The sequence below is a fragment of the Myxocyprinus asiaticus genome, chromosome 6, assembly GCF_019703515.2.
Source record: "Myxocyprinus asiaticus isolate MX2 ecotype Aquarium Trade chromosome 6, UBuf_Myxa_2, whole genome shotgun sequence".
Classification (NCBI taxonomy): Eukaryota; Metazoa; Chordata; class Actinopteri; order Cypriniformes; family Catostomidae; genus Myxocyprinus; species Myxocyprinus asiaticus.
In genome coordinates, this window is record NC_059349.1 from 44378618 (window position 1) to 44394308 (window position 15691).

At 37.6% G+C, this 15691-nt stretch overlaps 1 protein-coding gene across 1 annotated transcript in view; it reads left to right on the forward strand.

Annotated features, from left to right (window-relative positions):
* The window catches only part of LOC127443127 (integrin beta-1-like), a 40736-nt gene that overhangs the window by 13036 nt on the left and 12009 nt on the right, over positions 1 to 15691 (forward strand). Inside the window, exons 2-13 of the mRNA XM_051701655.1 lie at positions 2015 to 2081; positions 3450 to 3535; positions 6188 to 6407; positions 6828 to 6998; positions 7414 to 7652; positions 8897 to 9052; positions 9155 to 9250; positions 10106 to 10195; positions 10335 to 10475; positions 13126 to 13328; positions 13422 to 13660; positions 14758 to 14980. Of these exons, the coding sequence (XP_051557615.1) occupies positions 2015 to 2081; positions 3450 to 3535; positions 6188 to 6407; positions 6828 to 6998; positions 7414 to 7652; positions 8897 to 9052; positions 9155 to 9250; positions 10106 to 10195; positions 10335 to 10475; positions 13126 to 13328; positions 13422 to 13660; positions 14758 to 14980 (1931 nt within the window). The remainder of the gene's footprint in view (positions 1 to 2014; positions 2082 to 3449; positions 3536 to 6187; positions 6408 to 6827; positions 6999 to 7413; positions 7653 to 8896; positions 9053 to 9154; positions 9251 to 10105; positions 10196 to 10334; positions 10476 to 13125; positions 13329 to 13421; positions 13661 to 14757; positions 14981 to 15691) is intronic.

Sequence of the window (15691 nt, forward strand, 5' to 3'; positions counted from 1 at the left end):
GTGAGCAAAATCAGACAAAACCTCCCTATTAAGTCTGTCCTGTGTACATCTATAACTGTCTGGTATGGTTCATCTACCAATTAGACTAAAGGAAACTACAATGGACAGTCAGGACTGCTGAGAGGATTATTGGTGCCCCCCGCCCACCCTCCAATACCTGTAGGTCTCCAGAGTGAGGAAACGTGCATGTAGAATCATTTTGGACCTCACACACCCTGCCCACTCACTCTTTGATCTGTTGCCCTCTGGCCGGCGCTACAGAGCACTGGGCACCAGGACATCCAGGCACAAGAACACTTTCTACTCTCAGGCCATTTACCACATGAACAATTAAACTGCCTTCAGGACTCCCCCATAGTGCAATAATGTAAATAAATATCTCATGTACAGGGCCGTTTCAGACCATACTGGTGCCCTAGGCGAGATCCCTATTGGCGCCCCTGTTCTGGGGGGGTGAGGGGGTGTTTAGGGAGCATAGCAGTGGCCCTCCTAGGTGACCGCCTAGTTCACCTATGCCTAGAAATGGCCCTGCTCATGTACATATGTAAATGAACTACTATTTAATTCAATAACTGTACATACCCTTACCTTGCACATATATTACCATTTGCACATGTACATACGCCATTCTGTGGTCAGGGTTCCCGCGGATACTTAAAGTCTTAAAATGTCTTAAATTTAGTTTTCCAAAATTTAAGGTCACAAGTCTTAAATATCTTAAATGATACAACAAAAGTCGTAATTTTTAAAGAGGTCTTAAATTTGTGGGCGGATGACAGGAATCGTGATATGACCTAATGTGATTATCAAACTTCAAAACAATACGATTTAATTAAATAAATGCATGCACTGCATCCTTCAAAGTGAGAACACAACACTGTTGTATTTTCTCCAAGCATGCGGGGGCTTGTGGGCGTTTTCAGCTGTTGCAGAGCAGGTCACAATCATTAAGCCATATCGGAAATGTATGACAAGCGATCATTAAAGATCAGCTGTTGATGATGATGATATAGTGTTGATGAAATATGACAATGTTTACTTTTAATTGCTCATATTGTAATATGTTGTAGATTATTGAAGGAGTGCATATTTGATATCCCTTATTTGTTTGAGCAGCTGGAAGTAGTGAAGTGCAAACATTTTAAAATAAGAGTCCCCGGTGTATTTCAAAGTGCCTTTAAAGTGAAAAGTTCCACACTATGAATCAAATCCCCCCATAAAGTGCATCTGGAATTTAATTCAATTTATACTCTTGTGGCCTCTGTCTGGCCCTCCCCATCACAGGAAGGAAATACTAAGAACATGTATACTAAGAACATTATCAACACATTATCGAATCAGCACAATCCAGTATTGGTCGACCTCTAATTTGTATTTATTTTTGTAATGGTACATAAACCAATGTGATATAAATGTGGAAAACATGTCTTGAGGATTTTAAACTTGCATATAGTCTACCGTGTTTTATTGATAAACAATGTTAAGGCCATGTTGAATGTGTACCACTGTCTGTCTAAGTGTCTGTGATACATTATTCATTTTGAGATTGTGTTTGTTTGTTTTGGTATGGGGTTACGGTATTCATTTTATTTGTTTAGGTCTTGAAAAAGGTCTTAAATTTAATTTTTAAAACTCAGCAGCAATCCTGATATTATATGTCCTATTTTTTTTTTTTGTATGTCTATTTATAGTCTTACCTTGTTTTATATGTGTGCACTTGTTTCTGCTATCACCATAAAAAAAATAAAAAAAAGAAATCCTGCATTTCTTTGAAAACACTGAACACACCCTTACAAAAAACTTAAAGGAAAACCGTGGAGTTACCATGTTACATTTCCATAAAACTGTGGTAATACCATAATACTTTTTTGCTCTTTAAACTATTACTCTAAATAATAATGTAAAAAAAGAATAACTTAAAATATAGATTGCTAGTAAGAAAAATTCAATATTCTTTTTTTTGTCAAGGGTAGTTTCTAGATGATTTTTGACTCCTGTTTTGTGCTGTTTTTAGATGGACCTGAGGTTGCTCCTGATCTTAGTTCTGCTTGGACTGTTCTCACACAGCAGGGCACAACTAGGTAAGAACTTCAGCTTGTACACTCATTAGTCATATACAGTGGGGTTAGAGATCACTTGTGAAAATGCTTCTAAATTGCATTTAGCAAATACATCAATTCTAATAAAACAATTATAATCAGCACAACAATTTGGGTTTACATTTAAGGCATTTAGCAGATGCTTTTATATCCAGAGCGACTTACAAACGTGATTTAGCATCCAGTAGGAGGACTTTGATTCATGTCATCATAACTTTGTTTTAAATTATTCAAATTCCTAAAACTTTGTATATTTCCAGGTTTAAATAGGGGAAAAAATAATAGACATTTGGACCCCGCTATTTGCATTTGTATATATAATACATATACAAATTGTATACTGTATATAAAACAAGTCTAATCCTCTAAATAGTAATGAGAATTCATTATTATATTATAATAATAAACTTGACTGGGTCCCACAGTAATATTATATTATATAATAAGTAGTTTTTGCACACCTTGTTCATTCACACACACAAACAAATTATGATAAGGTAAATAATGCTTTATCAAGCTGCTATGCATCATTGTATATAAAATATAAATATAAAAGAAAATGATTAAACCTCATTCTCCCTTGTGTTCATTTAGTGAAAAACTGTTGGGAAACGTTACTTCATTATTTTTAAATAGATTTTTGTTCAGTGCCTTTAAAATATTTCTGTTTAAAATGGCTGTTTGGATAAAATGATGCTTCCTTTGAGAGAGAGAGAGATATATAAATAATATAAACTTTTAAACAATTTCAAAGCTAATACATCATTATCTAGATATACTGTATATCAAATTTCATCAGTAGGCTGAAAAATATTGAGATATAATTTTTGTAGCCACATGTGTGTGTGTTGGTGCAGCTTGGAGGAGTCTGATAAAATCCTTAAGATACTTTCCAGATCATCTGTTAGACATTCACAATGATTCTTATTCCAAAAATACCTAAGTGATATACTGCACCGCATAATCCAAGAAACTCTTTCATGGACTGATTGCCCAGAATAGTTGTTAGAAAGCAGAATGGTCTTAACGTCTTTATCTAGCAATCTGCTACAGTTCTGCACAGTCTATTCTAGGTGCATTAACCTCACGGATCACATTATGTCTTTAGGGAAATCTTTAAGAATGCCATCATTAAAAACAATTCACATGACCATATGCATATGGCTGCTCTAGAACATTCTGGAGAAGCGACTATTTTAGAATGAAAGTCCCATGAGAGAGAATCATATTGCACATGGCTGCCCACAGTGTTAGATATTAAATGTACTTTGCTTTAGATTTCCTGTGTCATTAGTGGGAGGGCATTTGGAATGATGATGATGATGATGGATGTTTTTGTTGTGTGTACAGATGGAAATGAATGCACCAAAGCCTCGGCCCAGTCCTGTGGAGAATGTATTCAGGCCGGAGAGAATTGTGGCTGGTGTACAGATGTGGTAAGTGCAGACAAAACCATTAAAGAAGGAAATTGCTGCTTTTGCAATAATTTGCATTTAGGGAAAAATGTTATAGAGGAGGGAACCATTTCCGGTGGCCTGGTCATTTGTTTATACAAGTCTGTAACAATTGCAGAGGACATCCTGTGATTCTCAAGGTAATTATGGTTAGCAAAAACTAGAGGTGAAGAAATATTTTCATTAAAGTGATAGTTCACCCTAAAATCATTTACTCATCCAAACACATTTAACTTCTTATGCTTCCGTGGAACATAAAAAGGAGATGTTATGCAGAATGTTAGGGACTGACAGTCTCTGTCACCATTTATACCATTTAGCTTCAACATTCTTTAATGTCTCCTGCTGTATTGGAACGACATGAGGGTGAGTAAATGATGACAGAATGAACCCTAAATGGTAGTTTGCGAAACAACGAACACTAAGCTAAAACTATAAATGTGCACTAATTCATTAAAAATAAATTAACTTTAGTTTTTGTATTGAATTAATCTCCCAAGCCTGACTATCGGTGTATTCTTAATTAGACAAGAAGTGGCCGTCTGATTGACATCATGATTCAGTTGTTGCATTTTTTGATAGTGTACGATACATAATAACAAAATAAAAGCTATTTATGAACAACTAACACTAGGGATGTGTAAAAATATAGACATTTCATATAGACACACATTTCCAATTCATTGTGATCTTCATTTGAACGATCTTGATATTGATTCTTAAATCCCAAGAACGATCTTTTACTCTATGCGCAACCTTTTACTACACTGAGAGGAAATCGCTCGCATTAGCAACCAAATTTCGTGCTATGCGACTAAAATTTATATTTTTGACAACTGGCTGGTAAATGTTTACATTTCACTCACCAGTAATTGTGTTGTATAACGGTGGATTATTCAGCAGTGAGATCCTTTCACTGCGTGTTGAGAGTAAAAAATTGGTTTGACTCGTTCTGTGTGTCCAAAGACGAGATCCACGTGACCCATTTGTCGCTGAATAATGTCTTTTTTTTTTTTTCTTTTTTTTTTAATACCCTTTCTGTTGTTTAAAGTCAGTAGTTGATCAAAAACAACAAAAAAGAAACATTTAATTCTAATTACACATAGGACAGATGAGATAAATCCATTCGAATCTCTCTTTAACATGCGCTCATTTACAGATGCTCTTTACAGAAATGACGGCTTTCTTAAAGAGATGGTACCGGTTTTTAAAACATGTTCAACAAATCAATGTAAGTACCTTTAAATATTACAAATTATGTTATTAAACAATAAACATGTAACAAAAACTAAAATATACAATATATTATCAAATTTATTGATTGAATACATGGATTTGTTCATTTTTTAAGAGCTCAAATGTTTTCATAATGTACCAAATTAGAAGGTCTCCTGAGTAATTTACAGCATTAGCTGGAAGAGAATTTCTTTCATATCTAAGCAAAAGGGATATTATAACTTTAATAATATACCCATATGAATCAATATAGAATTGGAATCAAACCGAGAACTTGTGAATTGGAATCGAATCAGAAATCTGTATTAATACCCAGCTCTTACTAAAACTAAACTGAAATTTAAATTCAAAGTACAAAACAAAATATAAATTAGTGAAATTTTTAAAATTATAATGATGCTGATTGTTCTACAAACAACTCTGTGGTGAATTCAGAATTTGTTTTTGAGATAACAGCCCATCCTAAGGAACTGGGTGCCTGTAATTTCTTAAGTGACATCACCTCCCAGCCCATCTTTATTCGGCCTTAGCTGATTATCACCCAAGTAATTTGAGTCATTCCAGTGGAAGAATATGAGAAAATATTCCTCCTGTGTTAGTGAGTCAGTGTCCTGAATGTCTGTTCCTGCCATGTGGCTCAGATTAATGCAGGACAGGAAGGACCAATCATTTCTTTTACACAGACCACATTAAAGAAACCAGGAAGTGTAAGATCACTAAACTGAAATTAAAGGGATAGTTCACCCAGAAATTTTTATTCTCTCAACACTTTGCTCACCCTCATGCCATCCCAGATGTGTATGATTTTCTTTTTCTGCTTAACACAAAGATTTTTAGAAGAATATCTCAGCTCTGTAGGTCCATACAATGCAAGTTAATGGTGACCAGACCTTTCAAGCTCCAAAAATCACATAAAGGCAGCATAAAAGTAATCCACATGACTCCAGTAGTTTAATCCATATCTTCAGAAGTGATATAATAGGTGTGAGTGAGAAACAGATCGATATTTAAGTCCTTTTTACGATAGATCATTTTCACTTTCTTTCACATTCTGAAAGTGGAGATTTATAGTATAAAAGGATTGAAATTTTGATCTGTTTCTCACCCAAAGTGATTGCATCGCTTCAGAAGACATATATTAAACCACTGGAGTTGTATGGATTACTTTTATGCTGCCTTTATGTGATTTTTGGAGCTTCAAAGTTCTGGCCTCCATTCACTTTCATTGAAAGAAATTTTAAACTTTCTCATCTAGAAAGTTCCTAAGGGGAAAATACCAATACTGAATCTGAGAAAGGGGCTAATGTCTCTATCCCTCTTTCTCTTTCTCCCTTGTCACCTGTTTTTCTTTTGTCTTTTTTTTTTTTTCTATTTTCCTCCCCCCCCCCCCATTTGCAGAACTTTCTGAAACAGGGAGAGCAGAAATCCACTCGTTGTGATGAGTTTGAGTCTCTGATCAAGAAAGGCTGTTCTCTGACCAACATAGAAAATCCCCGTGGAAATGTTACCATCAACAAGAACCGACCTGTAACTAACCGCAAAAAAGAAGGTGAAAAACTAAATGCAGACCAGATCACCCAGATTCAGCCACAGAAACTCACCCTAGACCTGCGATCAGGTACTGTCTTCCCCCACCTCAACTCTTTTAACAATACCTAGTATTGCACAGCTCTCTGGAATACTTGATTTTGATAGGTCAAACTTTGGCTCAGCTATACTCGTATTCGAAGAAAACGGGAGTGAGAAAATTACAGATTGCAGCAAATAAAAAATCCAAACTTTAACCAAGGTCATTTTTCTCAGTTTCATTGTTGGTGTAGTAACTGTGTTTTGCCTTTGTTGGGCAGTATACATTATCCTTTACTTATTTTTTGCATGGTGTCATCATCTAAAAAATACTGATGTCATGTGGAGCCTGTCTTGAGAACTTCGGTTCACTCCCCTTTAGAGCTCCAGAGAAAAAGATTACACTGCCAGTTAAAAATGTATACTGGTTCTAAATGCAGTCTAATCCCAAACTCTTATCATTCCAATCCAGGGGAAGCTCAGAAGTTTACTCTGAATTTCAAGAGGGCTGAAGATTATCCCATAGATCTATACTACCTGATGGACCTCAGCTACTCTATGAAGGATGATTTAGAAAATGTTAAAAACCTTGGGACTGACCTGATGAAGGAAATGCAAGAAATCACATCTGACTTCAGGATTGGTAAGGAACCTCGAAACATTTTTTGTCGTAATTTAAGAACATTGGAATTATTCTTAATTGGACTACTGGCCTTCAAAATACTGTGACAATACAGATGGTTGTACCATTGTACTGAATGCTTACCATATTCGTGTAGCATGAAATGTGCATGGCACTTCAGTGGTACTTCAAAGAATATCATGGTACTACTATTGGACATGTCCCAAAAAATAAAAAAGCAAAAAAACCTGGTATTACCATGACACCATGTCCAAAACCTTGGTACCACCATAGTTCCTTTTTTGTCAGTAGGACAGCACTATTGGTGTTAACTCGTAGGCAGACTTGCTGCTAGATTTCACTTTAGATTTATTATTAAATGTTTAGTTTTAGGTATTAAATGTTAATTGTCTTTTTCTGTAATGTCCGTTTCTAGGCTTTGGCTCCTTTGTTGAGAAAACCGTTATGCCGTACATCAGCACTACACCGGCCAAGCTTTTAAACCCCTGCACATCAGACCAGAACTGCACCAGCCCATTCAGCTATAAAAACGTGCTGAGTCTTACCTCTGAGGGATACAAGTTTAATAACCTCGTTAGCATGCAGCAGATTTCCGGAAACCTGGACTCTCCAGAGGGAGGGTTCGACGCCATCATGCAAGTTGCTGTCTGTGGGGTTAGTTTTTGTTTTTTAACACACTAGGCCTAAATATTCATATTGTACCAGAAGTGTCAGCTGTTCAAACTGTTTTCAAATTAGCTTGTCAAGCTATGAGATACTCATCATACTAATAAAGTAGTTCAGCTACAGTCAAATAAAATGTGCATGGCACTTTGCTATTTTGGCAAAGTAGTTAACTACACTACTAACTACTAACAAAAAGTAACTTAATACATTGAAGCTACTTAAGAGGGCAATATATTTTAAATGTAAAACTATCTGATTATATAATTAATCATTTCTGTCACAAATACAATTAGTTTTTTTTAATGGATGGACTATTTCAGTTAGAGGGACAGCATTAAACTTGAATCGAAAAAACAAAACAAAATGACAAAACACCCTTACACCCAATTTTATAGTTTTTTTATAGTCAAGACTCATTACTGAGACGGGGGCCTGGGTAGTTTAGTGGTAAAGACGCTGGCTACCACCCCTGGAGTCGCTAGTTCGAATCCCAGGGCATGCTGAGTGACTCCAGCCAGGTTTCCTAAGCAACCAAATTGGCCCGGTTGCTAGGGAGGTTAGAGTCACATGGGTAACCTCCTCGTGGTCATAATATGGTTCGTTCTCAGTGAGGCGCATGGGAAGTTGAGTGTGGTTGCCGCGGAGGATGGTGTAAAACTTCCACACATGCTATGTGTCCGTGGCAACACGCTTAACAAGCAACGTGATAAGATGCATGGGTTGACAGTCTCAGACGCGGAGGTAACTGGGATTCATCCTCCACCACCCGGACTGAGGCGAATCACTACCTGACCACAAGGACTTAAAAAGCACATTGGGAATTGGGCATTCCAAACTGGGAGAAAAAGGCTCATTACTGAATCAAGAACAGAGTAATGAACTGCAGCATTTAACTAAATATTTTTCAGTAAAAAGCAGACCTAAAAATGCAGCGCAGAGATTCATATCTGACTTTTTTTTCTTCTTCTTGAATCTGTTCATTTAAATGAACCGGTTCACTAGAATGAATCAGACTGAACTACTGTGATGCTACTGAAAAATAGTTACGTTTGTGGCATCGCTACTTTAAATTAGTTACTCCCCAACACTGCCAGTTAGTCACAGGATATGAGGCATAATACATATCTTGGTATGTGTCCAAGGAAGAGCTTCAGACATGCTGAAGTGAAGTGAGCTTGTTCTAACCCTGCTGAATTGGCAAGTTCACTAAAGAATATGTTTTCTTATATCAGAATCAGATCGGCTGGAGGAATGTAACGCGCCTGCTTGTATTTTCCACGGATGCTGGATTCCACTTTGCTGGAGATGGAAAACTGGGTGGCATCGTACTTCCTAATGATGGGAAATGCCATCTGGAGAATAACATGTACACTATGAGCCACTACTATGTAAGTGTGTAATACTTAGTGAGTTTTCTCTTATTTCTGTATAAGACTTCTGAATTACTGTCCATGAATCTGTGACATCTCATTTCTTTCCCTTCTTTCTAGGACTATCCATCCATCGCTCATCTGGTTCAGAAACTAAGTGAAAATAACATTCAGACTATTTTTGCAGTAACTGAAGAGTTCCAGCCTGTTTACCAGGTAATAAAACACAAAGATTCTGAGTCCGATTCTGTAACACCATGTCCTAACCAGACGCAATGCGATAAAGCGACGAGCGACAGGGCATTTTTTTGGATCGCTTGCTTTCTCTCTTTGTGGCGTCGCACTAGGTAGCCTCGCCCACAGTGAAATCTCATTGGTCCAAAATCCTGCTCGACATAACTGTATACCAAACATAAAAATGTATTGTGCTGTCAGTGTTGGGTGGATTACTTCTGAAATGTAATCTGGTACTGATTTACAAATTCAATGTAATAATTTTAGTTTAGTTAATAATTTTAAATTTAGTAATCAGTAAAATAATGTTTTAGATGACATTTTTAGGTTATGTAATTTGATTACTTTTGGATTACTTATTGCGTGTTTTGTAAAATCTAATTTTAACCAATAATTTTATTTTACCTATTTACACTCCTTTCATAAACATTATTAGGCAACAATTTGCTTTTTGTCAGTCCCTCAGCCTAACCCCTTCGGCACCTCAAGACTGATAATGTAATCTATATGTAATCATGCATCAAATAAAAAGTAACTGTAATCTGATTACACACATTTACAAATTTTATGTAATATAAATACAAGTACTTTTTAGCCATTTAAGTAAATCCGAGTCATTCTGTAATTATGATTACGTAATCCAGATTACATGTAGTCTATTACTGTCCAACACTGTGTGCCACATCACAAAGCTTTTTCGCTTTCTGTGTGGACAAAAAAATGACTTGTCCCTGGAAACTTACTGCATCGCGTCTGGTTTTGACACGGTGTTCTGCTTTTGAAAATAAAATATTAAATGAAAAAAAGATGGACACAAACTATTTTTTTAATCTGCAGGAACTAAAAAACCTAATTCCAAAATCTGCTGTGGGAACACTATCCTCAAACTCCAGCAATGTGATAAGACTCATTATTGATGCATATAATGTGAGTAGTTCTCAAGATCTGAGAAATTAGAAAAACAGAGTGCTTGACTTGCTTGAAATACTTTATTCATTTCTCCACAGTGTTTTTATACAGGCTACCCTGTATATATTTCGGTTTATAACTTAAATCTTTCTCGCAGTCTCTGTCCTCTGAGGTCATTCTGGAGAATAGTAGGTTGCCTGAGGGTGTGTCCATCTACTACATCTCACACTGCAAGAATGGGGTGAGCGAAAAAGGAGAAAATGGGAGAAAGTGCTCCAACATCTCCATTGGGGATGAGGTGAGAATGATTTTGGCCTTTTGAAATCTTGACGATCCTTTATGCAGTTGTGTTTTTGACGGTTTAGCTTCAATGTATTCAGTTGAGTACATTTACTATCCATTGGGTACAATTTCCTAAATAGAATTATCTACCATCTGGAGTGGTGTGGCATGAATAAAGCTCAGGTTGTTAACTGGAAGGTACGATTCCCACTAAAGTTGAGCCTTGACCTATCAGTATTGTGCCCTTGAGCAAGGCTGTTAGAAGAATAGTTTTTCAGCCAAAAATGAAAACTTTGTCATTTACTCACTCATGTCGGTCAAAATACATATGACATTTTGTTCTGTGGAACACAGAGTTTAGAGTGATCTTTTTCATAATGAACACGTTTACGTGCACTTGAGAAAACCGTTTATTCCAGGGTTTTTGCAGAAAGCGCCGTTCTGAAACATCATGTATATGAGAATGTGGATTTCCTTACGCCATTTAAAGGGGACCTATTATGCAAAATTCACTTTTACATGGTGTTTGAACATAAATGTGAGTCAGCAGTGTGTGTACACAACCACCCTACAATGTTAAAAGTCCACCCACTCCTCTTTCTTATATTTCTATTAATCAAAAACTGTGTCTCAAAATTATCGGTTTTCATTTCTGCTCTAAAGTGACGTCACTTTAGAGCAGGCCTCGCCCACGACTGGTGATGGACTCCACCCTATTATCATAGATCCTCCCCCAAGTGTTCTACGCACAATCCGCCGTTTTTTTTCCACGCTGGAGCAGCTACGGTGGGAAGAATAATGTCTCAGCTTCATAAGCATCATAACTGTTCTGTGGTTGGCTGTAAAAGTGAACATAAGAGTCTTCATGTACTCCCAGCATCAGAGCCACTGAAGACACAGTGGATAAGTTTTGTTTTTGAAGCAAATGTGCCCCAAAACATACAAAAATTTGTTTGTTTGTTTAAATCATTTTACGCCGGACTGCTTTGTGAATGAGGATTGAGATTGTGAAGGTTGCACGGGAAAGGACGAGTCGGGAAGCTCAGACACCGTCAAAGGCTTTTATTTTCTGCCCTCTGCACAGCCTGTACACACTCTCAGATAGCTTCACCAATAACAAAAACTCTCCATAAACTTCTTAAAAGACATGCAGCTTTTTGACATTCAGGACACACGCCAACACTGGACTGACGTGTCGTTCTCTCTCTACTTCTGATGGTGTCATGGCTGTTTATATGCCGCTCTACCCAGCTCACTGGAATTAGAGACAGGTGTTAGACACAATTTAGCTCCGATGTAAGCGCCCTTACCGCTTTCTCTCTCTCCGGACGGGCGCTCGACCACTCCCCCTCTGCCACAAACATAAAGCAGGATTTTGTAAATATTTGATTCTCAAGCATGGATCAGTACCAACTGTTCGTGTTCCAGCTTTAGTACTTTATATTTTGTTTATGTTTGCAAATCGCCTTTCCGAATGTGCTTGTTAGCTGATTCCACGGCTAATGTAGCTAAAGTTACCATTGTCTCTGATTGTATTCACGGAGACCAGAGCTATGTTGTTATTTTTACGCTTACTGTCTGTATAATAATAGGGTGCGGGGAGCAGCAGCTCATTTGCATTTAAAGAGACACACACGAAAACAGCATGTTTTTAATTCCACCTAAAAAGAGGCATTTACAACATGGTATAATAAATGATCCGTGGGGTATTTTGAGCTGAAACTTCACAGACACATTCTGGGGACACCTGAGACTTATATTACATCTTGTAAAAAGGGCAAAATCTCCTTTAAGGGATTAAGAGAAAGTGGTTTAAAACACCTGGGTTTCTCCCGGAGAACGTAGCTAATGTGGTCATGTAAATGCATAAGCAGCATTCTTACAGGTTTTTAAAGAGTGTGCATGTGCGTGAACAGACTGGATAACAAACATCAAAGAATGAAGCTCAACAAAAAGTCATCAAAGTGGAAAGAATTCAACATTTCTGAGAGTACAGTGGGAAAAGCACATACACTATAAACTATATCCATTTATACACACCATTGTAAAAGCTCATACACTGAGGGAAAACCAGAGTTTTACGTAAGAGGGAAACCCCACTATTGCAGCACAACTCTGCTGCAGGTTGTGATAGAAAGTTAAGGAAACGAACATAGCAACAATTTTGTAAATAAAGCAAAGCAACAGAGAATTAAATACCAAAGACTTCCTCGGATGCCATGTTTGTTATTTACACAAGCGTTGTGGAAAATTACGTTGCTTTGGAGAAAGTCGCTTACTGACCGAGCTTCATGTGTTCGGGAATAAAGAGAAAGCCGCGAACACAGTGCATTTAAATAGGAATGCCACTTTCTTGCAATAAGCCGCTTTCTGGTGTCCATGTAAATGTAGTCAATGTCGATAAGCTTATGAAGCCATACAATAGCTTTATGTGAGAAACAGACTGAAATTTGAAATTTAAATTTTTCACTGATAATTTTGCCCTCCACCATAGCCTTTAAGTCTTATTTTCTCTTGGGTTTAATTTCAGTATGGTATGGCAAGACATGTCATGGCAGTTTTGACATCAATGATGTCAAACATCATTGATTCTCGCATGCCTCATCACTGATATCAAACCATTTGCTGTTTGCCTACTTGTAGTTTTTTTTATTTTTGTGTCATAGGTGACATTTGAGGTAGCGATCACCGCTAAAGGTTGCCCATCCAATGGTAAATCAGAGACTATAAAGATCAAACCACTGGGCTTCACCGAGGAGGTAGAGATCGTCCTCAACTTCATTTGTGAATGTGAATGTCACAAAGAGGGAATCCCGAACAGTCCAGCATGTCACTTCGGCAATGGAACCCTGGAGTGTGGAGCATGCAGGTGAGATGTTTTCTCAAACTGATAGTATCTCCATACATGCTTGCATACATTCCATATACCAATCTAGACTTATGTTTATGTGCTTGTATACAGGTGCAATGAGGGACGAATTGGTGGGATTTGTGAATGTAGCAAAGACGAAGTGAGAACAGAAGATCTGGACGCAAACTGCCGTATGGATAACGGTACAGACATCTGCAGCAATAATGGAGACTGTGTCTGTGGAACATGCGAGTGTAAGAAAAGAGACAACCCCGAGGAGAGGTACAGCGGCAAGTTCTGTGAGTGTGACAACTTCAACTGCGACCGCTCCAACAACAAGCTCTGTGGAGGTACAACTGTATTTTTTACATTTTGTCTTCAGCCTGTATTCTGTACAACCTTTGCTGTCCTGTACGTTTGTTGTTAGGTTTTATGATTATAGTTCCAATGAGATCTTGGGAAAAGCCCACAGACTGTGCAACATCAGTTGTCTGTGTGACCGATATACATTTTCGATAAAGGCGTCACGTTCTGATATCTTAATTGACCCTTTGCCAAGCCCCTCCTTAAAAGCGTTTTTATCCAATCCTATCTAAGCAACTGTTCCCATGGTTTTTTTTCGTACTTAAAAAAAAATCTTTAAATAAATCTTGAGAACTGTGTTAGCCCTCATTACCAAATGAACTTGTATAACATCAGCAAGGATACCTACATTTGCTCCAAAGTAAATTAAAGCTTATAACTTTTTATTCATTTATGTATTGATTCATCAGTAGTAATTAAAGAGTTCACAACATCATAATGAGTGTTATGAGACTTTATAAGCAGTTCTGTTAACTTACATTAAAGTTATCAGGAGCTTAGCAAAGGGACACTGGACACTCATAATTGAAATTTTGGCAACATTGTATCTGAAAAGTTCGAAAAAACAACCTGGAGTGGCCAAGCAAAAGAGGATGTCATAGTAACAGCAACTTCTCTGATTGGTGGATATCCCTTCAGAATTGTGGGTAGTGTAGTTCAGCATTTTTGTTTGATAGTGGCTGGCATGTTGATAACATCTTCAGTCACTGTGCTTATTAGCACCATATTAGTTCCTTCATTAGATCATTATAGGAGCAGTCATACTGCAGGAAGATGGCCTGTTATTTCAGACACTAAAAGAACCGGCAGAAGTTAAGATTGATCACAAAGGCAAACGGTCGTCAAAACAGAGGCCAGTTTATGTGGTCAAAACCTGAAGACTTTGCCTTAAACACAAAAAAAAAATACAGTGTACGATCATCTGCAAATTTTGAAACGGATGAAAAAATCTCCATACTTCAAAATCCTGTGCTTTGGAACCGAACTTCTGAAAATCTGATTTTCAGATATTTAGGGTATTGGCATATACTTTAAAAGAGAAGTTAACTTTAAGTGCTTTTTGTATCCGTTTCTGTCTTTTCAGGTCACGGTCAATGTGAGTGCAGAAAGTGTATCTGTGATGCCAACTACACAGGCAGTGCGTGTGACTGCTCACTGGACACCTCAACCTGTCTGGCTAGTAACAAACAAATCTGTAATGGTCGAGGCACCTGTGAGTGTGGCATGTGTAAATGTACTGACTCAAAGTTCCAGGGCCCGACATGTGAAATCTGCCCAACCTGCCCCGGAGTTTGTACTGAACACAAGTGAGTATTAGCTGAACACCCACTAAAAAATCTAAGCCAATAAAGCTAACCAGGTGTGAAATTGTGTGAGGCAATTATGCCACTAAATAATTTTACTTCTCATTTCATTGGTGTTCTTAAACAGTGTTTACGAACTAATTTATTAACCTGGGCTCTGTTCCAAACCTTAGTTAGTGGTCTGCCTAGACAGCATTATAAGGCCCTTTCCCACTGGTAATACTAAGGCCCGTTTTAGGTACTTCCCCCAGGACTAGTACTTTTCGTCGCTTTCGCACCTAAGGAACTATAGTTCCTCTGAGCCATTTTTTGGGGGATTTTTAGCTCCTACTCTGGAATTGGTACTTCGGGGGCGTATAGGTACTGTTGGAGACTGTGGGAGGTACTGCAGCCTGTGACTGGTCAAAAACCTATGACACACAAAGCATTGAGAAAGGAGTCCACAGCCTCCATTGTAAACAACTAGCTGCTAGCATGCTACTCGGAGGATTGCGCTAATTTTACAATTCCCTTAACAGAAATAAAAAAGCGTTAGTTTACATATCTGTAGAAAGATCTACCGCTTTTTTTGATGAACATCCCCCTACTTCATTCCCTTACTCCAACCGCCATTTATGTTCGATGCATTGCATAATTTTAAAGTTTAAAGTCAAATTCAGCAGGCTTGCACATCATGAATGTGAGACCAAACCTTGCGTTTCTTAAATTTAAGCA